Here is a 21,937-nt window from a genome sequence, read left to right as displayed (position 1 = left end):
ATAGAGTGGCGAGAGGAGGGAGGATGCAGATGATAGCTTACTTGCATACGTTGGTTGGCTCTAAGATGACTCAGGGATCGGATGTCACACTCAAAGTTGTGTAGTACAAGTGATTTAGAGATTTAAAGTCCTATCATGATTAACTTTCTCTAGTCTTTTTGTTACTGAATGAGTGGTAGATAGTTCAGCCGCCGTTGTTTACCTCATCAAAAATATTCATGTGGATAAGAACAAGTTATATTATTTGTGTGCAGAGGAATAAAAAAATTTTGAAAATAAAAGAGAAATCTATACATCAACAAAAGATATTCATGTGGATAAGAACAAGTTATATTATTAGTGTGTGGGAGGGATAAAAAAAATTTAAAAATAAAAAATCTAGACATAAATAATATATCAGAAAATCGATAAAAGATTAATGTGGTTCGATACTTTTCGTCAATATCCAATCAAATTTTTTATCATATGAGCTCAGAGTTTTTCTCACTTAAACATAATTCTAATTTTGTACACTTTTCTTATACAGCACAGCTCGTAGAAGAATTTATATTTTTTTATCCTTTCTAAAAATACTAGATAATATTCTCAAAGTATTTCTCACCTCTTGTATAGTCGGTAAAACTAAGAAATCTAATTATCAGGATTTCTTTTCTTGATCATGTTTATTCTTTTTTCACTACAACTTATTGATTTTAAGTCCACCTAAGACACTAACTCTAGACATCATAAAATACTTATTATTTATAATAATTAGTTAATAATAAAATATAATAATCTTTCTTATCTTTATTCTAAAAAAAAGTCAAGATTTTTCATTATAAGAGAATAATCAAATAAAGGTAATATAAAAAATTCCCCTAAATTAATTTAAATTCATGATCAAAATTTCTTACACACCTTCTCAGCTAAATCTTGAAAATAATTTTTCTTAATTTTTATAATTTTACCTACCAAAATTACATGTATATTCAAAATATTTTTTCGAATCCTCCTACAAAAATTTTAGAATACATAAGATATTTATATAATAAAAATTAAATATTAAAATTCCTTGTCCTTCCGGTAACATTGTTTTTAAGTAAATTCATTTCTTATTATGATTAACATAATATTCGTCAACGATAACAAAATATTATCCCAATACTTACAAGAGGATTCTTATCCGAAATCTCTCCCGGGCCCACAGTGGAGCCAACGAGTATAACACAATCTAAACCCGTACGGATCTGACTAAAGGACACGTCTATTCTATTTATCCTCCAATCTGTACTGCCCGAACGAGAGGAGCGCAAGGAAAGCGAAACCATTACCGTCCCCACCACCGACGCTCCGACGAGAAAAGAATGAGCGACACACACAGCGCATCCATCTCGTCTTCTCTTGCTTTCATTGCATTCACCAATAACGAAACGACGGCTGCATGCGCGTATAACAACCGTCCGATCCTCCGCGGTTCATTCAATATACACCTAAATAAAGTAATTGAAGGAAGTCAATGGACTTTTTCGTAAAATTTACACATCAAAGTTGATAGCGAAAGAATTGTGGGCTTCTTTGCAAAAGTTACTTCTGTTAGTTTACTAAGAGCGGCCTCATCTTCTCGATCAGCTCGCCTTAACCTTTGTGGGCTGATGGCGCACCGGCACCGACCTGTCGACTTCCCTCCTCTCCTCCTTGCCTTCGTCTTCTCCCTCCTCGTCCTTCTCCTCTCCGGCCGATGCGTCGACGGCCGCGCGATTTCGCCGCCGTCCGATGGGGACGCGATGGAGCTGCCGGCCTCCGATGGGATCTCCGGCTACGCCGCTGCTGGGTACAAGCACAGCCCCTTGCTCGTCCTCCCCCGAGGGAGCGCTGCGGAGGCGTGTGAGCCCTCGTACGGGTTCCTCCCCTGCACCACCACGGTGGCGGGGAACCTGTTCCTCGTGCTGGTGTACGGGTTCTTGATGTATAAGGCGGCGACGTGCCTCTCGGCCGGGAGCGAGATGCTGCTTGAGATCTTGGGCCCTGGGATCGTGGGGGGCCTCTTCCTCCCGATTCTTGGGGCTCTCCCCGACGCCTTGCTCATTCTTGGTAGATCATTTCTTGCTTTTTCTGTTCCTCTGGTCGTCATCTCTCTGATGTGGGTTGGACTCGCGTGAAACTTCATGGGATCTGTTTCTTGTTATGCCAATTTTCCTATTTATGATATGATTTCGTTTGGTTTTGTCGTTGTGCTGTGTGAGTTTGTATTTTCCTTTCTTGCTTGATTTTATCGTGTTGGCGAAAATTTTGGAAGCTCGTATTAGAATCTCTATGTTGTGTGAAGGATTACGATCAGGAAATTGGTCGAATAGTTACTAGTAAAGGGGGTCGTCAATGGGCAAGCGCAATCGTGACGAGTACTTCATCCTTTCATGTGGGAATGGTCAAGAATACACCTAGGGTGTGACTGGACTGTCTCCTCCGGAGCCCAAGAACGTGAAGGAGTGATGGAAACGGAGACATCCTGTTAAGAAGAATAAAAAAAAAATGAAATAGGAAAAATGGTGGTGGAAAATTCTCTGAAGTCAAAGGAAAAATTTTCATCCCCATTGCAAAGACACTTTTACAATTATAATATTTGATATATGACTAAAACTTTAAGAGGCATTCAGTTTCTTTAGTCTTAGGTTATGAGGTGGTTTCAGCCGATTGTAGCTAAATTCTGGCGATGAAAGTTACTGTTGCTTTTTCTTGAATAGAAACTGTGCATCATGAGATGATAATTTACAAGTAAGAGAAATATGAGTTTATCGAAACTAGCTAATTTGGCGAATGATACTTTTGTTCAATGTTACAGTTGATGTACTTTTGCTGATACAACTTTACTAACAAACTATGCAGTTTCTGGTCTGTCTGGGAGCAAAGAAGTTGCACAGAATCAGGTCTTGATTGGAATGGGTTTGCTTGCTGGATCAACTGTTATGCTTATAACATTGCTTTGGGGTTCTTGTGTTGTTGTTGGAAAATGTGATCTTTTAGAGAATTCAACTTCGGTAGATTCACAAGATACAAATGGTTTCAGTCTATTTGGTATGCTGTTTATTGAACTTCCCCAGAATTATGTATTTTGGCTTTGTGCAAATTAACTTTAGTTATAAGATCTGCTATAAGAACACTTTCATTCTGGTTTAGGTCTATTTGGTATCTACCCCTTTTCGATCTTTTCTGCAGAATTATTTATGTTATTTTTAGGCAAAGTCCTCTTCATTTTTCTCTCTGAAATAGCTCTTGTTTTTAGTTGTAAGCTCTGGCACGTGTGTGTGTATCTGACTATCTATACACATACACACACACATTTCATTCTGCTTGCCTTCTCAGAGTCTGCAATTGAAGAAAATGTGACAGGGACTTGTTGCTTTGATTTTCCTGATTAGTGTGGGTTTGATTAGTAAGATTAGCTGATAAAAATAGAAATAACTGTGGTGTGGCATAAGAAGGTCAAGAGCTGCTTAAATTTTAGAGACTGATAATGTTAATGCAACAATATACTTCAACCTCCAATTTGAATATGATAAATCTACTACCTTCATTCTAGCTTCTAAGTCCTTTTTAGCCCAACCATTTCTTGTTGTCCCTTATAAAAAAACTTGGAACATTATGTATGAATTAGTTCTTACTTGAAGCGCCGTCTTGTCACGGCCTTAGCTGGAATTGCCTAAGGCGTGAGGCACCCTTACGGCCGAGACGCGAACTTAGCTTACGTTGCCTAAGTCGCAGAGCACCCTTGCGGCAAAGACGCGAACTTAGCTTGCGTTGCCTAAGTCGCGCTTCGCCCTTGCGATTTGCATCCGCAAAGATCAGCCCACTTGTAACCTCTCACAGGTCCCGAAGGACCTGTAAAAAGAGAAAGTTGGTTAGTTCGAAGAACGAGCGACGGACAAGTCTCGACGTCTCGCGAAAAGGGGAAGCTTTACAAGCAATTCAGCAAGCACCTTGTGTGCACAAGAGAAAAGAGGGAGAGGGGGAAAACAAGGGCTTTAGAAGGTTGAACGAACAGCTGCAAGCCCACAAACAGCTATTCACCAAGTCCCGGGCGCGACAACAAGTTCCCGTCAAGGCAACGTGCGAACTTGCGAAAGAGTGTTCAACGCCCGGTACTATACCGAAGCCCCATCCAGCCCTGTGCCACCCGGGGGGTTCCAAGGGGTTGAGATGGCTGACGTTTTGGTGAGCGGAGGCGGATTCCAGAAATCAGCCTGCGGCACACGAAAACGGAGTTGTTTTGGGCTGTTTTGCTCAGTTCGGTGAGCGGTTGCTTTGTAACGGTGCAGCTTGTTCGAACTTACATTTTTACAAGCAAAATGATCCAAAACCAAGACAAAACATGTTGCCAAGCAGCTGTACATGTAGGTGTGAGCGATGAACGGTTCGTTGAACGGAGTTGTTGCGGGTGTGCGACGACCGTTCGTGACAGTCTGGTTTTCTCTTGGAGTATATAATCAAAATCCTGCTTCATAGAATCAGATTTTATATAAAGCAGAAGGGAGGTAAGTCATTCATGATTCCCGTATTTCAGGTCTTATGCTTGACGCAGTCTAGGTTTGGGTTTGTCATGTCAGAATGATTCCTAGAATGGCTAGATTGAGCTTGAAAACTCTAGATATCAGTTTGATCACATAGTATTTGATGGTTTTGCTTCTATCGAGCTAAAACATATCAAATTTTTTTATCAGAATCATGATCACAATTATGATCTCAATTTGGAAAGCTTGAAAGGGAAAGAGATTGGCTCAATTACAATAAAACCAATTTGATCTCTATTTACTATATTTTTAAATTAGATTGCAAATTAGTTACTTTCTTTAATTGTTACTCTTGGAGGGCAATCTAAATAATTGTCTTGGGGCTTAAGTATTAAGCTTATAGATTGAAACTATGGCATTGTCATTAGAATACTAGGATTTGATCACTTAAATAACATGAAATTATTTTGTTCTTCTTTGCTTCATGAATTGTGCCACTTCTCTCCCTCTGGTGCACAGCTGCCTGAATGCTGATGCAGTATATATTATGTTACCATGAAATATATTTAATAATTAGAGGAAAATATTAATTATTAATTAGTGAGTTGAAGCATCATATTATAATTTAATAGGGGAAAAGATGTTTGCTTAGGAGATCTAAAGATGCGACACTTAGAATAAGTAAAATGATTACCTTTGTGGTATAAGGAGGTATCACTAAGAAGGTGGTATAAGGAGAGGTAGGATGACACATGAAAGACTTTAATTGAAACTATAAATAAAGATTTAAATATTCATAACTTAATTAATGATATAGCTCTTTATAGACCTCAATGATAGTAAACGATCCATGTAACCGACCCTAAATAGTTGGGACTTTATGCCTGTGTTCTTGTTATTATTGAAATTGTTTCTGGAAAAGGAGAAATTTTAAAAACCGATACAAATAAGTCATACCTAATTTTACTAAAAATGACAAACCTGGACAACCAAGAATCATAATTTTTTGTTATCACATCTCTTTCTTTCTCCTCTTTCTTTTTGAAAATTTATTCCTCCTTGTAAGCTAACAAGATGAAGTCATTTTTGGGAGTGTAGGACACTGCTTTTGCTTTGTTAGAAGAAAATGAATTCAATAAGCTTCTACTAAATTTAGTGCATGAGGTTTCTGCCATAGTGACACAGCCTTACCCCTATGAATATGGATGCTATTGTGACTTAGACCTTGATTACCCAAGTTGCAAAGGAACAACTTTGCTATTATACCAAGGCCTGCCCTTAGTGAAATTCTACTAATGATGCTATTACTGTGGGAGCAAAAATGTTAGAATATATCGATTGTCATCCTTAATATGCTCAAAAAATTTATAGGCCTTATTAATGTCCCCTAATTGTTAACTTACATACCTTGCAAATAAGGAATATTAGATATAATTTTTTATTCTCACACATTTTTTACATCATTCTGAAATCACCTAATAAATGAAAGAGGTTTTATTCATTGCTAGTGTCTGACAAATGAATGCTATTTTTCTTAGGACCATAAATGTCAATGCTGACCTTCAAGTGATATGGTTTGATTCAAAGTTCGCAATACCGTACCGTACCAATATTTCGACCTGGGCTTGGTACCGGTACGGTACGGTATACCGAGTGGTACACCCAGGTGTACCAAGTACTGTAGCACTGTTACAGTGCTACAGTGCACTACTACAGTGATACAGTACTGCTACAGTACTATAGTACTGTCGGACCGGTACGTACTGCCCATACTGGGCGGTACGGCTCGGTACGACAGACCCTGGTTTGATTAATGTTCCATTAGTTCATTTATAAAATTTATTGGAGTTTTATGAAAAAATATTGACCTCTCTTTTTTTTCTTTTTTGTGTACCTTGGCTTAAGGTAAGAAAAACAGCTAAAGTTTTCTCAAACCTTCTTGGACTTGGACTCATGCTCAATTGATGTGAATTTTCTCGAGTGGTCTCTAACCAAGATCCAGCATCACTGAATTGTTTTTATTTGAACTTAATATAGATATCATATTGTGCATTATGAAAATATCTTTGCTTTTTGCTAGATATGGATAGAGCAGTCTGTTCGATCTATTTCAAATTCTTCATTGGTCATTCCTGGGCATAATTTTTCAGACGTGATATAGTAATGTTTCTCGCAAAGCTGTTCCAATTGATGCCTTACAAGAGATGTTCTTACTTCTTACACATTTGTCATAGGAAATGTATAAAATGATCTTGCATATTCTGGTTACTCAATCTAGTATAAGATTCTTAATTTTGCTCTTTGGTTAAGTTGTGATTATGTGATTTCTTTTATTTTTGAAGCATCCGGGATTACAACTGATTCACAAACAAGCCATGCTGCAAAGATCATGGTTATATCTATCATTCCATTTATCATTGTGCAACTGCCAAGAGTTTTCAAGTTTCTTTCTGGACGTGTAGCAGTCTTGATTGCTCTCATTGTTGCAATTGCACTCTTGGTGTCTTATTGCTTGTATCAGGTAACTTGCTAGTGTTGTTGCCAAGTTTTTTTAAGTCAAAGCTAATTAGCTTATTTATCTTCTAGCATTGGTTTGGATATTTTGGATGTTTAACTTTGCTTAGCCATCGGTTATGTTGGATGTTTTACTCACAAGCTGTTGTTATTTTACCCAAAATCTTGTAATTTATTATCACAATTAGCCATTATAATCCTTTTTCGGGCAATAATATCTCTATCACATTTAGCCATCTATTTTCTATCTTTTAGGTACATATTTATATTCTCTTTTTCAAACGCACATTGTTATATTTATGGTGCTAATCATTTAGACTAATAAATTGATGGTTCAAATGTGAAAAGGTATATTCTAAAACTACACTTTAAAACATCTTTGTCGATATTTGATCCTGACATAAGTGTCCCAACTCTTATAGTGCTTATGTTGTTCTAAAGAATGACAAATTTTCTTTTAGTTTCTTTTTCCATTTAATCCATAGTTATTAAGACCAGACCAAATAGCAATATCATCTAGCCTTAGGTCACTGGTCAAACTAGTAAGTTAATCAGTTGGATTGCATGTTATAAAAATAAAAAAAATGAGAAGTACAAAAAGTTTAGAAAAAAGAAAACTTAAAAACTTTAAGAGTTATGCCTTTAACTTGGTATAAGATAACATCTAAGTGCTTGATTCCAAAGTCTCCAGACCCTTTAGATTGTTTAGGTTGATATACTATCTAATATACTAGTTCCGTGGTAGTCTAAGCAGGTGTCAAAACCAATATTGGTCTGTGATTCTAAAGCTTGATTGTTTTATCAAATAGGAATACCTTGCAGCATTAGCAATGCCAATTAAGTTGAATAGCTGCACAAGAATGCAATCGTGAGAGATAGTCATGGGAATAAATTATATTAGATCGTTTAATTTTCAATGCTTAAGAAAATCTTTAGACTATTTTTCTTGCTCATCTCAGCTTTTTTATAAAGTGGTTTTAGTTGTCATAGTTTAAGCCATCCAAATTTGACAGCAAGCACCGCATGTATGTTAATGAGTTAAATAGCTGCACAAGAATATCATCATGAAAGGTAGGCATCGGAATACAAATATTTTTTTCATATGTTCTTTGCATGCTTAAGGACATTTTTTAACCTTCCTTTTTGCTCATCTCTGTTTTGATATGATGGTCTTAATGTATCCGGTTCATTTTGATTGAAAAATAAACATGGATTCACATTTGCATACCCACTTATGGAACTTTTCTAAGTGATATCAACACTGTATGCATTTTGATGAACCAGGTCCTTCAGCCATGGATTCACAGGAGAAAACTGGAATTTGCCGAGCATATGCTTATGATATTAGGAATTCTAGGACATCCTCAGACGGCAGCCCTAGGACGGCTTATTGATGATGATGGAAGACCTAATAAACCTGTCATTGAAAAGTTGGTCTTTTATCTAATCTTTGTTACCTTTTCTAAAATTTCATCTTTGTACTATCGTTTTTTATATGTTCCAATGCAGGCTGTTTCATAAAATAGATCAGGATAAAAATCAATTAATATCACCTTCAGAGTTAAGAGCATTTATCATAGGGCTTAAGATCCATGAGGTAAATTTGGATAACGATGTTGTCGTAGACAAAATAATGAAAGAATTTGATACATCACATGATGGCAACATTCAAGAAGAGGAGTTTATTAAGGGCATCTCAAAATGGATTACTAAGGTTAATCATCGTTCTTCTGCATCTCACTCAAACGACATTGTTGATTATTACATGGTAAGTTGCTTCCTTTTTATGCATAATATGACTTAGTTGCAACCTGGGGGGTGGGTCATAAGTGACAACTTCTTTATGCCATGCAGGAAGCAAGGGAGCAACGCAATATGCTTATTGATCAGATTGATGAGGCTGCAGTAGAAAATATCAAAAATCCAGCATCAACCTGCGTTACATCAATCCTGCTTTTGATTCTCGGAACTTCCATCGCTGCTGTTTTTGCTGACCCTCTTGTGGATGCTGTTGATAATTTCTCAATTGCTACAAAGATACCTTCCTTTTTCATATCTTTCATTGCAATGCCATTGGCTACCAACTCTAGTGAAGCTGTATCAGCAATTATTTTTGCCAGCCGAAAGACGCAAAGAACTGCCTCACTAACTTTTTCCGAGGTTTGTCTTCAGGCTTTTTGTTTAAACTTGTGCAATTCTCCATTCATCTAAGCTACTTTCATGTGAACTTTGTTGAAGTTGGTTGGATATTAGTTGGTATAGTGACCATGCTGCAGGTAGTAGTGGGTAGTTAAATAATCAATTAATTAACGTATTTTTGTTCAGCTTTGGGTCCTCATTTGGCATTTTTTTAAAAAAGTTCGTACAAGATTATTATATCTTTTATGATTAATCTGTTTGTGGTATGTGGTCAGCGAATTTTCAACTTCAACCACTAATGTTGAAGTTGAAAATTGTGAAAGGTGTCTGCTACGCTTATTCTACAATCAACAGTTTTGACAAAAAAAATTATTCTGGACTACCTACCTACTCCTCACTCTGCTCTTTTGTGCTGCAGATATATGGTGGGGTGACGATGAACAACACCCTATGCTTGGCCGTCTTCTTGGCTCTTGTTTACGTGAGACACTTGACATGGGACTTCTCGGCGGAAGTGCTGGTCATTCTCATAGTATGCGTTGTGATGGGCATCTTCACGAGCCTCCGCACCACATTCCCACTTTGGACTTGCTTTGTTGCGTTCTTGCTGTATCCGCTCGCTCTGGTTCTTGTTTATGTGCTGGACTTCATCTTGGGATGGTCATAGATCAATTACCCTGGTGGTGGAGCACCAGATGTTTCATTTTGTACTACTAAAATCTTGTTTTAAGAAAAAAAATACTCTTTCTGGTGAGAATGCTTGGATTTCAAAACAGTGTGTGGATCAAAGCTTAGAAACAAGAAGAAATAAAACGACTTTTTTCATAAATACTTGTTCCAAACTATTAATTACAAACCTTGTTTCATAGGTATCCGTTATCGCATGAGAAATTTATACCGTTATTTCCTAGTGACCTACAGGTAAATATATAAAGGCGCTTTTACATATCTATTATCATTTAAAAGTTTAAATAGCAATTTTTTTTTTTTTGCTCACCCATATTTAGATATTTCATATATATCACAACTTTTACTTACAGACTCATGGTTCGAGTTTGTAAAAGTATTAAAATTTCATTGATGATAAGACTTCAATTTTTAGAGAGGCAAATACCAAAGTCATGAACTATGGAGGGATGCATGCATGCGTATGCAATTTTTCCATGAACAATAGGCAGGGAGTCGTGAACTATGTCAGAAGATCAATGAAGGGGTAAATCCTTACTTCTTCCTAGCCCCAAAAAAATTGCACCAGTTCACATATTTTTCATATTATTTCACCAGAAGTTTATGTACTGAACTATCATCAAGCTGGAGGAGAACAAAAAAAACAAAAAAAAAAGACTATCCGGCTATATTTCTAGATTCCATGACAAATAAAATTTGAAATGGATCATACCTTGAAAAGGGCTGTGGGCTTTAGACTAAACCTACCTTGAAAGTTAGCAAACAGTAAGATAAGATTCTCCTGCTGATAAGCTAATTTCCCTTCTAGAAAACACATTAACTTTATAACATGTAAATTTAGGATGTAAAGAGATCATGAAGAGAACTCACAAACCATCAAAACAATAATGCTCGACACACAGTCTTCAGTATTCTAACTGAATCCAAATCAGAATTAAGTGAATCCCCATACATATTTCCTGAGCACCTACTGCTAATTCAAGATAACAAACACTACCTACAGTGGAAGCCGCAGCTTTATGCTGTTCATCAAGGTTAAGAGGTACTCTATCAATACTGGATTATAGTAAATTAGGATTCTCATTAGCACAAATAGCTAACTTAGTGATTGTAACCCTTAACAATCTACCAAAATGTAACTGCATGGAAGACTTAGATAGACCGACAGTTTAAGACACCAAACTCAACAATTTACACTAAGATTATATAGGAACCTCAAACAGAAGATTTATCTAACCTCTGAAAGAAGCATAAATTGCTCGCTGGCCCAGCAATCTTTAGGATCAAGAGGAAAAAATTATATGGAGCATCTGAACCAACTATTTTTTTTAATTGTTAACAGCAACATCAAAGTGTCAAATAGAAAAACAAACCTATGCTTGCTACTTAATCATCGGCTAAAAAAATGTTATTTTAACATTTGAAAAGGACAAAGCTGGAAACCTTGAGAGATAAGGCTGTAATCAACACTTAAAAACACCACAGATGAAAATTCACCTGCTTACATATTCTTGGTGGAGACTAACGATTTATTGCTAAGAAAAATCATGTCATCAAGCAAAAAATTCATAGCACTTCAAAGAACAAAGGAAGAAAGTACAACCTGGCGAAGACAACTTATTCTGAAATCACTGATCAGTAATGTTCTTACTAATCCTAGCTAGAACTCTTCTACTTTGCATATTTTTCGCTTCTGCATTTAGAATTTTTTTTTTTCATCCTATTATGGGTAGCAAATAATATACATGGTTAACAAAGACAAATACTGGAGAACAAATAGCAATGCAACAACAACAAGAAGTCATAGTGTGTCACCTACTTAGGGTAGAGAATATGGATCTTTTAGTCATTGAGCTGTGTCTAAGAAAAGAATGTTGAAACTGAAGTGTTACTGTGATAGGACAAACACAGGTGACATGTGTACATACATGAGGCATGTGCTATGAGATAAAGCTGAAAAAAAAGTCAAAAGCAAAAATTCAGTAAACTTACATGTACTTGTCAAAATAGCATTCAAGCAGGACTAAAAAATTTATCGAACAAGCATCTTGATCTATTTATATGGAAGATAATTTGCACTCTCTAGTGACACTTGATATTTCTATTCATGTAAACATCTTAATTCCGAGCCCCATCAGATCAGACTAACCTGTATCTTGTGAAGGTACTAAGCTAGACGTGACAATGTCACTAATCCATGACTGCAGGTGCTGGATTAGAGAATGAAGAAGCCTCACCATCTCTGTGAGAGCTCTCCTATATAAATTGAATCTTGTGCTACATTTGGCATGCGAGAGCCAGGGTGAGTTTTAGGACAAGTATCATTGCATATTTACTAGACATATCCCACCGAATCAATTCATTTCAACAAGAGAGATGATCGATTGTGCTCTGTATGTTAGTGAAATTATTACTTTGCTTCCTACTAATTATAGGTAAAGCTATAGCAGGGACAGAGGATAAACTGAACTGTTTGTATGGGAAATGTTAAGAACCTGCTTGGGCCATTGAATAAGTGCAGCTTCAGAATGTATGACACCATGACCCCTTGAATCTGGATCCATCATGTGCACCTGTTCATAACAATTGAATGCTACCTGTTTGCTACTGACAGCTTTGATGATCTTTATGCTGGACTTCCTTTTCTTTATGTTTTGGCACTGACAAAGACAAGTTTACTCCAGCATTCTTAATTCATCATTCCTAAAGTCGATAATTTCATTGCCCAGAGTTCCTTACAATTTCTTTCGTATTATTGATACTAACTTTATGCCATCTCTCAAATATCATTGTAGGTGCATAACCCTAAATTCCCTTTCCTAGAGGCATTTATCACGACGAGCTCGGCTCCGAATTGAATCTGGGACCGAGTTGTGAGCTTAGCTCTGAATAGAATCTGGGGACCGAGGTGTGAGTTCAGCTCCGAATTGAATCTGGGGATCGAGTTGTGAGCTCGGCTTCGAAAAGAATCTGGGGATCGAGGTGTGAGCTCGGCTCCGAATAGAATCTGGGGACCGAGTTGTGAGCTCAGCTCTGAATTGAATCTGGGGACCGAGTTGTGAGCTCGGCTCCAAATTGAATCTAGGGACCGAGTTGTGAGCTCGGCTCCGAATTGAATCTGGGGACCGAGTTGTGAGCTCAGCTCCGAATTGAATCTGGGGACCGAGTTGTAAGCTCGTCTCCAAATAGAATCTGGGGACCGAGTTGTGAGCTTGGCTCCGAATTGAATCTGGGGACCGAGGTGTGAGCTCGGCTCCGAATTGAATATGAGGATCGAGTTGTGAGCTCGACTCCGAATTGAATCTGGGGATCGAGATGTGAACTCGGCTCCGAATTGAATCTGGGGACCGAGTTGTGAGCGCGGGTCCGAATTGAATATGGGGATCGAGTTGTGAGCTTGGCTTCGAATTGAATCTAGAGACCGAGTTGTGAGCTCGGCTTCGAATTGAATCTGGGGACCGAGGTGTGAGCTCGGCTCTGAATTGAATCTGGTGACCGAGTTGTGAGCACGGTTCCGAATTGAATTTGGAGACCGAGTTGTGAGCTTGGCTCTGAATTAAATCTAGGGACCAAGGTGTGAGCTCGCCTCCGAATTGAATCTGGGGATCGAGTTGTGAGCTCGACTCCAAATAGAATCTGGGGACCGAGTTGTGAGCTCAGTTCCAAATAGAATCTGGGGATCGATTTTGTGAGCTCGGCTCCGAATAGAATTTGGGGACCGAGGTGTGAGCTCGGCTCCGAATTGAATCTGGGGACTGAGTTGTGAGCTCAGTTCCGAATTGAGTGCTGACGGGTCGTTAGTTGGGAGCGATCTGGAGAGGCTCGACTCTGAATTGAATATGGAGACCGAGTTGTGAGCTCGACTCCAAATTGAATATGGGGAGTGAGTTGTGAGCTCGGTTCCGAATAGAATCTGGGGACCGATTTTATGAGTTCGGCTTCGAATTGAATCTGGGGACCGAGATGTGAGCTCGGCTCCGAATAGAATCTGGGGACCGAGGTGTGACCTCGGCTCCGAATTGAATTTGGGGACCGAGTTGTGAGCTCGGCTCCGAATTGAATCTGGGGACTGAGTTGTAAGCTCGGTTCCGAATTGAGTGCTGATGGGTCGCCAGTTGGGAGCGATCTGGAGAGGCTCGAGCAAGAGCTGGGCCGACGAGCCGTAGGTCGGGAACCGATTTGGGGAGGCTCAGGCAAGAGCTGGGCCGGCGAGCTACAGGTCGGGAACTGATCTGGAGAGGCTCGGGCAAGTGCTGGGCCGACGAGCCGTAGGTCGGGAACCGATCTGGAGAGGCTCGGGCAAGAGCTGGGCCAGCGAGCCGTAGGTCGGGAATCGATCTAGAGAGCCTGTGGACCTCTTGTCGCGAGTGGCTTTTCGACGGGAGATTTTGGATGACGAGACGTCTTTTGATGGGTCCCCTAGGACGTGGAGTTGCTTCTCGGGGTTCCTCGAGATAGCGCCCAAGGTGACCCTTTCGGATGAAGTCCTCACTTTGATTCTGGAGGTCATGGCAATCTTTTGTGTCGTGGTCGTAGTCCCAGTGAAACATGCTCAGAGGGAGAGGCGGAGGCCTTGGGAGTAGTAGCTCTTATCAGTCAGGCCTCTAGCGGGGTTGCTGAAGTTGTTCCACGGGTTTGTCCCACCCTTGGCCTCTTACTGTTCATGCACTTTTTCGCCACTAGAGCTTCGACGGCGATGTACCGGTCGGCGTGCTGGAGCATCTCGAGGATGGCTACTGGCGGCCTCTCGATTAGTGACCAGAAGAACCTTGAAAGCTTCACGCCCGTCAGAAATGCCTGCATGATAAGAGAGGGGTGAGCGTCCGGGAATCCTCGGATCTCAGTGGCAAAGCGTGCCACGAACTGAGAGAGCGACTCGTCTTCGTGCTAGGATAGCGCGAGCAAGGTGGCCATGGAAGGCCTAAGTCATGCGCTGGCGAGGAAGTTCTGCCCACACTCCTCGGCGAGTAGGTCGAAGGATGAGACCGAGGATTGGCCTAGCCGACTAAACCATGCTCGTGCCGGTCCCCTTAGAGTGGTCGGAAATGCCTGGCACATCAATGCATTAGAGGTGCCAGAGAGGGCCATCTGAGCCCTGACTGCGGAGACGTGCTTCGTGGGATCGGAGATGCCGTCGGCAGCTTGAAGTTGAGAGGTACCGGCTTGTCCTGTACTTCCTGAGTGAAAGGGGACCCGCTTGAGCCGCCTTCGCTGGACTCGTCCCGTGATTTTCGAAACTCACGCTAGAACGCGTCCAAACGTTGGTTGACCCGGGACAATTGGGCCCTAAGCGAGTCGTTTGTCGAGTCGGATGATACGATGTCATGCTCAAAGTGGGGTAGTACGACTCGACAGGGTGCGGGTATGCTCTGCTTGGGCGGACCTTTTGGGTCCGTCGTTTGGTCTCGGGCTTCTCCCGTCCCGACCTGCTCCCTACTCGGCCTCTGTCGGGCCGGGTCAATCTAGGGAGCTGCTAGCTGCACGATAGGGGAATAAGCGGGACGAGCATCTGCATCATCCCTGCCATCGCTTGTACTTGCTTGGTCAGGCTAAGGAACGCCTCAGGCGACACGGCCGAGGGTCTCGTGGTAAGTTCGAGTCGTTGAACGGGCACCAGTAATGATCTAGAGTCGAGGTCGGGATCCCCCCATCTTAAAGGACGGGGAGGGGCTGATATCCGGGACAGACAAAAGAGAGCTCCCGCCGGATGCTCCTACGACATAGCTCTCCTTCTAGCGTCAAAATGTTAGTGAACAAATATATTATGGCTGATGAGTCAGCACGGCCTGGTCCACGAGTCAATATCAGGAGTCTTTTGTCGGCTGAGTTGGATGCCGAGGTTGATCGGGCCCTCACGACGGGGTACTGATCAGCGTTCCTTGGTATGTTGATCCAGGCGCTATATATGTCGTGCTACGTCTCTCCTTCTCCGGGGTGGTTGGTAGCTCGTCTTCGTGAGATGATCGTGTTTTCATGCAAAAATGACCCTCCGACGAGCAAATCAATGGAGTGATCGATTGAATTTTCTCCCCTCCTTTTCTTGAATCAGGTTGGGGGTATTTATACCTGCGTGCAAGAATTGGTCGGGCCCTGGTCCGACATGGTCGTTGACTCTGGGGGCGAAACAACCTCTCTGATGAGGTGAGATCTTCGGGGGTACTTGAGCGGCGTCATACAACACTACCCTAATAGCAGATGACACCACCCCCCGCCTTTGAGGTGGTCAGGCTACACAGTCACACCGTTGGAGCTTGACGTGACATACACCATGCGGTTCTGGAGGCGTACGGTATTGCATCGGCCTGCAACGTTTGTCGGTGGTTCACATAGGGCCAAAATACGCCCTACCACTGGTGATTAATCACTAAAGTATCCTCATGGGGTGAATCTCAAGAATTCCTTCACCGGGAAGACAAAAGAACGTCAAAAGATTAATAATCACTAAACCTTCGTTCCGAATCTCCAAGTAGAAGTCAAGAAATGAAAATTCTAAAGAACTACTGAACCATGACAGATCAGGGAAAAAGGAAAAGATCAAGAAGCTTAAAGGGACGGTATCTTGTTCTTACAGGGATCAAGATCTTGCTCCCTCGATCCGGTTGGCTACGTACATGCCGTCGGCGGGATTCTCTCTGACGAAGCGCCCCGGCTGGCACTCGGGGGCCCTCGGTCCCCGGAGCAACGACACGAAGGAGGTCCTCGCCGTCCGGTCAGAGGTGACCTCGGCGGGTTCCAAGGCGGACCCCAAAAGAGGGCGTCGAAGGAGACGAAGGTTTCTATCCATTACAATCTATACATGACTCTCTGGAACAAAATGATCGAAGTTACAAATAACCGACGTATCAATCGATGACAAATCGGGTCCTTTCAAGGTGGTTGGTTTTCTCTTTTCATCTTGAATGGTTCTACAGTACCGTCTTCGTTGAGACGATGACAACTCGCGAGGTACAATCACTCTCTCTCACAGGACCTGCGACAATAAACCCTCGTCTGCGAGATTCCTTCACTGCTCATCGTTAAAAGACATCACGACCCTTCAATGCGAGCCAACTAACTACACCCGTCCTTGAGCGCGCTCCATTCCAGACGACGACGACTTCCTTCAATGCGCACTTGCCTGCCAACTTTCCACTCCTTCGAATAACGTCACCCTGTGACCGTCGCAACCGCCTCAGAAATGATTTCGATGCTCTCGTTTCATTAATACGCGAATTCGCATGGCAATCTTGATTGTCACATTTTTATTGTTTCATAAAAGGCCATTGTACTTAATACTTTAAAATGTGTCCAATTTCAGCTCTGTTTACCGATATTTGTAAATCTTCATCTTCTAATTGCCTTCTTATAATATTTATTATACACGGACTGATCCAATGATGAATTATCCGTAGTAAATCGGTAATTGTGAGTGTGATCGATTTGATTTGATTTGATAGCTTACCATCCATACACCAAAATCGATTCGAGAGATAGCTGATCGAACGATGAAGATTGGTAGGAGGAACATATTAAATTGTACTTATTTGAGAGAGAGAATTTGTATGATCAGTACATATTTATGTTATTTCCTTATTTTAATTGAAATGAATCGAACATAACAGCCACTATAACAATTGTAACGGTGTCGAATGTGGCGGTGGGCCGTTATGCAGGATGTGACGGTTCTCGGCCTTTCACTCCGGTGCACAGTTTCCCCAACTACTCGACTTTAAGAGCTCCCGGGGTAATTCCGTAACTTCACTGGCCCTCGCGGCTTCTATTAAATGGGGCCTGGTGCTTGACCCCCTTCATCCCCAGACTCAGTCTCCGACGACTCGGCGCGGCGGGAGGACCATCGGAGGGATGTCGACGCAGGCGCTGATCGAGAGCCAACGCGAGGGCGCGGAGGTGTCCTACGGCGCCGACATCTGCAAGGAGCAGTCGATGACTCTGCTGGAGGGGATCCACCTGCCCAAGGGCCTGCTTCCGCTGGCGGCCATTGAGGAGGTCGGCTACAACCGGGCCACTGGGTTCGTGTGGCTGAAGCAGAAGAAGTCCACCACCCACGTGTTCAAGGCGATCGGCAAGACGGTGTCGTACGCGTCGGAGGTGACGGCCTTCGTGGAGGACCGCCGTATGAAGCGGATGACGGGCGTCAAGAGCCGGGAGTTCCTCATCTGGATATCCATCTCGGACATGTACATCGACGATCCCGAGTCGAAGCGGATCACCTTCAAGACCCCTGCCGGCATCGGCCGTTCCTTCCCCGTTTCCGCTTTCCAGGCCGAGGAGGAGGAGGAGGAGAAACCCGAGGCAAAGGAAGGAGACGGCAAGTGATGTAGAAATCTACGGAGGCGGTCTCGCTTGTTTTCCCTCTCGAACTTCGTCGTTTCCCTCTCTTTCCTTCGTATTCACACAATAAATGAAATTAATGGTAGTTAGATCTGTGATGATGTGCGGAAGGGATAAAGGTGATGAAGATGTTGCTATATTTGTCCTCTATTAAACATTAAGCTTACGCGCGTACTTAATGATGAAGGTGGATTTGGGAATGGTGCAGGGATAATTAATCCTTTTAAATTACATATTTATCCTCTCCCTCACACGAGCTAAGTTGATTTTTATATTTATAAAAATAAATTATTTAATTTGGTTTCTTCATTCATGAAAATATCTTGATGATAAATTAAAATGAGACACAATTAATCCGTGCTCAGTGAAAAGGAATAAAATTAAATATTTTATTTTTACAAATATAAGAATATTAATATAATTTTAAAATATAAAATATTAAAAATAATTAATTACAAAACTAGTATTTAATTAGCCCTCTTCACACTCACGCACTCGATCTTCCTGTTTATGTGTTCCTCCAAGTCGAGGAATCTGAGAAGCTGCTGCGGCACCTTCACGCTACTGAGCACCTAAAACAAAGTGATTCGTCGAAACACCTAATCCATGAATCTGGTGGAAGAGTGCTACAGCACAAGGTTTGATGATGCCTTGTGGTCGGACCATCACTACTTGCGGACGGTGGAGCCCATCATTAGACATGCGTGGGTGGAAAAGTGCTACAGCACAAGGTTTGATGATGCCTGTGGAGCCCACCATTAGGCAGTCGTCGTTTCTGAGACGGGCAGCGTCGTTTCGTGACTCAGCTGTTTCCGAGTTGTGTATGTGCGACTTCGACTAGCGTCACATGTGACTGCCAACTGGACGGTACCAAAACGTCCTCCGGTGGGACCAAAATATTTTCGGTCATCGTGAACCTTACGCTTGAGTAGTTGTGGTGGTGATAATTATGATGATGATTGATAGGGAGTTCGAGTGGAATATTATCTGTGATGGTCACGACACCACTCGCTCTCTAAGGAGGCAGCCATCGTTGAACTGGGCTAACAATTCAATTGGATTAACAGGGGCTCGTGGAATGGCCGGTCGATAGAGCAACCGATGGTCTGGTGAACCCAGCTCGATGCTGGAGCACACCGACAGCTGTCGGAGTACTCTCGCGAGTTGAGCGGCGAGACGCAGAAGCACTGCCCTCGAGTTTTATCACTGGCAACAAATTATTGTCGGTGTGCTCTCGCGAGTTGAGCGGCGAGACGCAGAAGAGATATAGGGCAGCAAATTAGAGAGATCAGCGAGCAGCAAATGCGTGCAGTGAACGGCGGCAGCACTCGGCAAGAGAGAGAGAAAAGACATAGAGAAGAGAGAGTGTTTACGAGTTTTCTGACGATCGGTGGCCAAACGTTATCAGTTTTGATTCAAATTTTATATGAAGAATTCTTACAATAAATTCTACGATCCTAACGGTGTTGATCTACAGTTTATCTTCTCTAAGAAATTTTTCTGTTATATTTATTTTATGAGATCTAAATTTTTTTTTAAAAAAATCTATTCTATACGATGATATGCTAAAATTAATATTTATGTTTTTGATGTTATTATGATCCACTAGTTATTTAAAAAAATCTTACTATGTGATTAATTAATTATTTTATTATTTATATTATACCGGTTGATATTGACGAGGAATCTAGGAAAAAAATTATTTCGATTTTTTTTTCCAACAAGATCAGAATTACAAACATCATACTTATGGTACCTCTTTGCTGCGCGAGTCTTGGAATTTGGAGTGTAACAGTGTACTTACTGCTCAAGCATCTCGCGAGTCGGCAAGATCCTGTAGCCACTGAAGCTCCGGTGATGGGCTGACGGCGCTCATGAACTCCTCGTCTGCCTCGAACGCACTCATAAAAGGCGGCTCCAGGCAAATCTCCAAGTCCATGCTTCCCCCGCCCTCCCACCCCGGATAGAAGGTCACCTTGCCATCGAACTTGTGCGCCGTCCCGCTCCGCACCGCCACCGCCTTTCCCAACCCGAAGTTGCACCCGTAGACGTCGAACCTCGGCGAGCTCCCCATCATCACGCTGAATTTGTCGAACATGTTCATCTTGTACACGACCGGCGCTGCCATCCATGCCTCCACCTTCTCCCGGATGGCCGTGTCGGTATGCCCCGCCACCGTCTCGTGGATGAGGCGCGCGGCCCAGCCGAGGCCGTGGGCCAGCAGCTCGCCCGCGGTGGCCGCGGCCGGTAAGGGGTAGATGGAGTTGCCGAAGTAGTCGGGTGACATCGGCGGCTGTAGCCGCGCGCGGTTCTGGGTGGCCACTCTGCAGTGGGTCGTCTGCTCGGCCGGGAGGCCTCGGGCGCGTGTGATGCACCTCCACAGCAGCGACGCGACGGACTGGAAAGAGGAGATGGAGCTCATGCCGCATTCCAGATTGGCTCTGGCCTTGAGGCGGGCGATGGACTCGGCCGACAAGTGGAAGATCCGTTCCCGATACAGAGGCGGCTGCGTCGACCTGTCGATGAACTCGTCGGGACGCGTGAAAGGAAGCTTGATGGGAAGGCCCCCGGAGCCATCGATGAACCACCGGTCGTGCACCGGAGGATGTGACATCTCGGCCGCAGCTCCGTCGGCTCGAGCTATCTCCGCCCACGCGTTGAAGAACTGCCAGTAGGAAGTGCCGTCGCCGACGACGTGATTGAAGGAGCACCCAACAAAGAAGCCGTCCGCCAGCTCCGTCAGCTGCACCGCGAGCAGGGGCTCTGAGTGGCCGTCGTAGTTGATGACTCCGTCGAGGCGGAAGAAAGACCGGACGAAGGAGGGCACGTCGCTCGAGGGCGCAAGCACGTCTGCGACGGTGATGCCATCGGCGACGACGTGGGTGAGCTCCGCACCTTGGCCATCGCAGTCGATGGACACGTAGATGCCCGTCACGTTGCCCTGCTCGTCAACAGCTTCCTCGGTAACGAGGCGGCCGGCGAGGGGGTAGAAGTGGAGCAGAGCAGTGGAGAGGGAGGTCTTGAGGCGGTCGACGACGTCAGCGATGGTGAGGCGAGACAGGAGGTGGGTGGAGAAGAGGTGGCCCTTCTGGATGTAGGAGGCGTTGAACATTGATAGGTCCCAAACCGCGAGGTGGCACCATGTGCGGGGGCGAGGCGGCGGCTTGACGATGCAGGTGGAGACATGGCGGAACAGGGGCGAAGAGGAAGACATTGCCGATCTCTCTTGCTTGGCTGCAGGAAATTTTAGTGACTCGTCTTCCAATTGAACCTCTCTTACAGACGCAACCAAGTCTGCAAATACAGACAGAGGTTGTGAAGTATGGGAGTGTTAGAAATGGTCGACCACCGAACTCTGACGGGCAACGGCGAAGACTTGGTCATATAATAGGAACGACAAAACTCATCGATGTTAAATGAAATGTTGTTCCACATTTGCGTTCCAGAGTTGGTGGGTCAAAAGTTGTCAGAATCCAGCCTTGCTCGGCAAGCAATGTTTTCTTATATTTGATGATTCCGACCCAAAGCCATATAATATAATATAGATGTAGAAAGTGTGCAGTCAAACAATAGTTCAACTTTGCTTATTTTATAATATACATAATTTTGGTATGAGTTGTGACGATTGATGTTTTCATCAGTGTAATATGATTCGAACGAGTATGCATAAATTTATCCAAAGATGCTTTAAGTAGAAACATCGGATGTACTATCTATATAAATATTGATGTCACGAAATTTTTTTTTGATCCGATCCCTTCCATATCAAAATTAGTAACTCG

At 42.7% G+C, this 21,937-nt stretch overlaps 3 protein-coding genes and 1 long non-coding RNA gene across 4 annotated transcripts; 2 read left to right on the top strand and 2 right to left on the bottom strand.

Annotated features, from left to right (window-relative positions):
- Positions 1–1,608: 1,608 nt before the first annotated feature.
- On the top strand, positions 1,609–9,894 carry LOC135617183 (sodium/calcium exchanger NCL2-like). The gene is made up of 7 exons (XM_065117171.1): positions 1,609–2,070; positions 2,863–3,051; positions 6,827–7,005; positions 8,283–8,428; positions 8,508–8,766; positions 8,853–9,158; positions 9,556–9,894. The coding sequence occupies exons 1-7, from the start codon at positions 1,632–1,634 to the stop codon at positions 9,802–9,804; spliced, it is 1,767 nt and encodes a 588-aa protein (XP_064973243.1). The 5' UTR covers positions 1,609–1,631; the 3' UTR covers positions 9,805–9,894.
- On the bottom strand, positions 9,406–16,786 carry LOC135617184 (uncharacterized). Its single transcript, XR_010488632.1, has 2 exons — positions 16,394–16,786; positions 9,406–9,814 (listed from the first exon to the last, which is right to left on the bottom strand). It is a non-coding gene; the product is annotated as an uncharacterized LOC135617184 (long non-coding RNA).
- Positions 16,787–17,592: 806 nt separating this feature from the next.
- On the top strand, positions 17,593–18,341 carry LOC103991625 (uncharacterized). Its single transcript, XM_009411131.3, has one exon. The coding sequence runs from the start codon at positions 17,667–17,669 to the stop codon at positions 18,138–18,140; it is 474 nt and encodes a 157-aa protein (XP_009409406.2). The 5' UTR covers positions 17,593–17,666; the 3' UTR covers positions 18,141–18,341.
- A 1,502-nt stretch (positions 18,342–19,843) lies between these two features.
- LOC103991624 (uncharacterized acetyltransferase At3g50280) lies at positions 19,844–21,657 on the bottom strand. Its single transcript, XM_009411129.3, has one exon. It carries the CDS (start codon positions 21,367–21,369, stop codon positions 19,963–19,965), a length of 1,407 nt encoding a protein of 468 aa, XP_009409404.2. The 5' UTR covers positions 21,370–21,657; the 3' UTR covers positions 19,844–19,962.
- Between the last annotated feature and the right edge of the window lie 280 nt (positions 21,658–21,937).

Source organism: Musa acuminata, chromosome BXJ2-7, assembly GCF_036884655.1.
Source record: "Musa acuminata AAA Group cultivar baxijiao chromosome BXJ2-7, Cavendish_Baxijiao_AAA, whole genome shotgun sequence".
Taxonomy (NCBI): domain Eukaryota; kingdom Viridiplantae; phylum Streptophyta; class Magnoliopsida; order Zingiberales; family Musaceae; genus Musa; species Musa acuminata.
This window is presented reverse-complemented; position numbering and strand designations above follow the sequence as displayed.

Coding starts and splice junctions, on each gene's coding strand:
- LOC135617183 (XM_065117171.1), top strand. CDS start 1,632: ATGGCGCACCGGCACCGACCTGTCGACTTCCCTCCTCTCCTCCTTGCC. Junction 2,071..2,862: donor CGACGCCTTGCTCATTCTTG/GTAGATCATTTC, acceptor CAAACTATGCAG/TTTCTGGTCTGTCTGGGAGC. Junction 9,159..9,555: donor CCTCACTAACTTTTTCCGAG/GTTTGTCTTCAG, acceptor TTTGTGCTGCAG/ATATATGGTGGGGTGACGAT.
- LOC103991625 (XM_009411131.3), top strand. CDS start 17,667: ATGTCGACGCAGGCGCTGATCGAGAGCCAACGCGAGGGCGCGGAGGTG.
- LOC103991624 (XM_009411129.3), bottom strand. CDS start 21,369: ATGTCTTCCTCTTCGCCCCTGTTCCGCCATGTCTCCACCTGCATCGTC.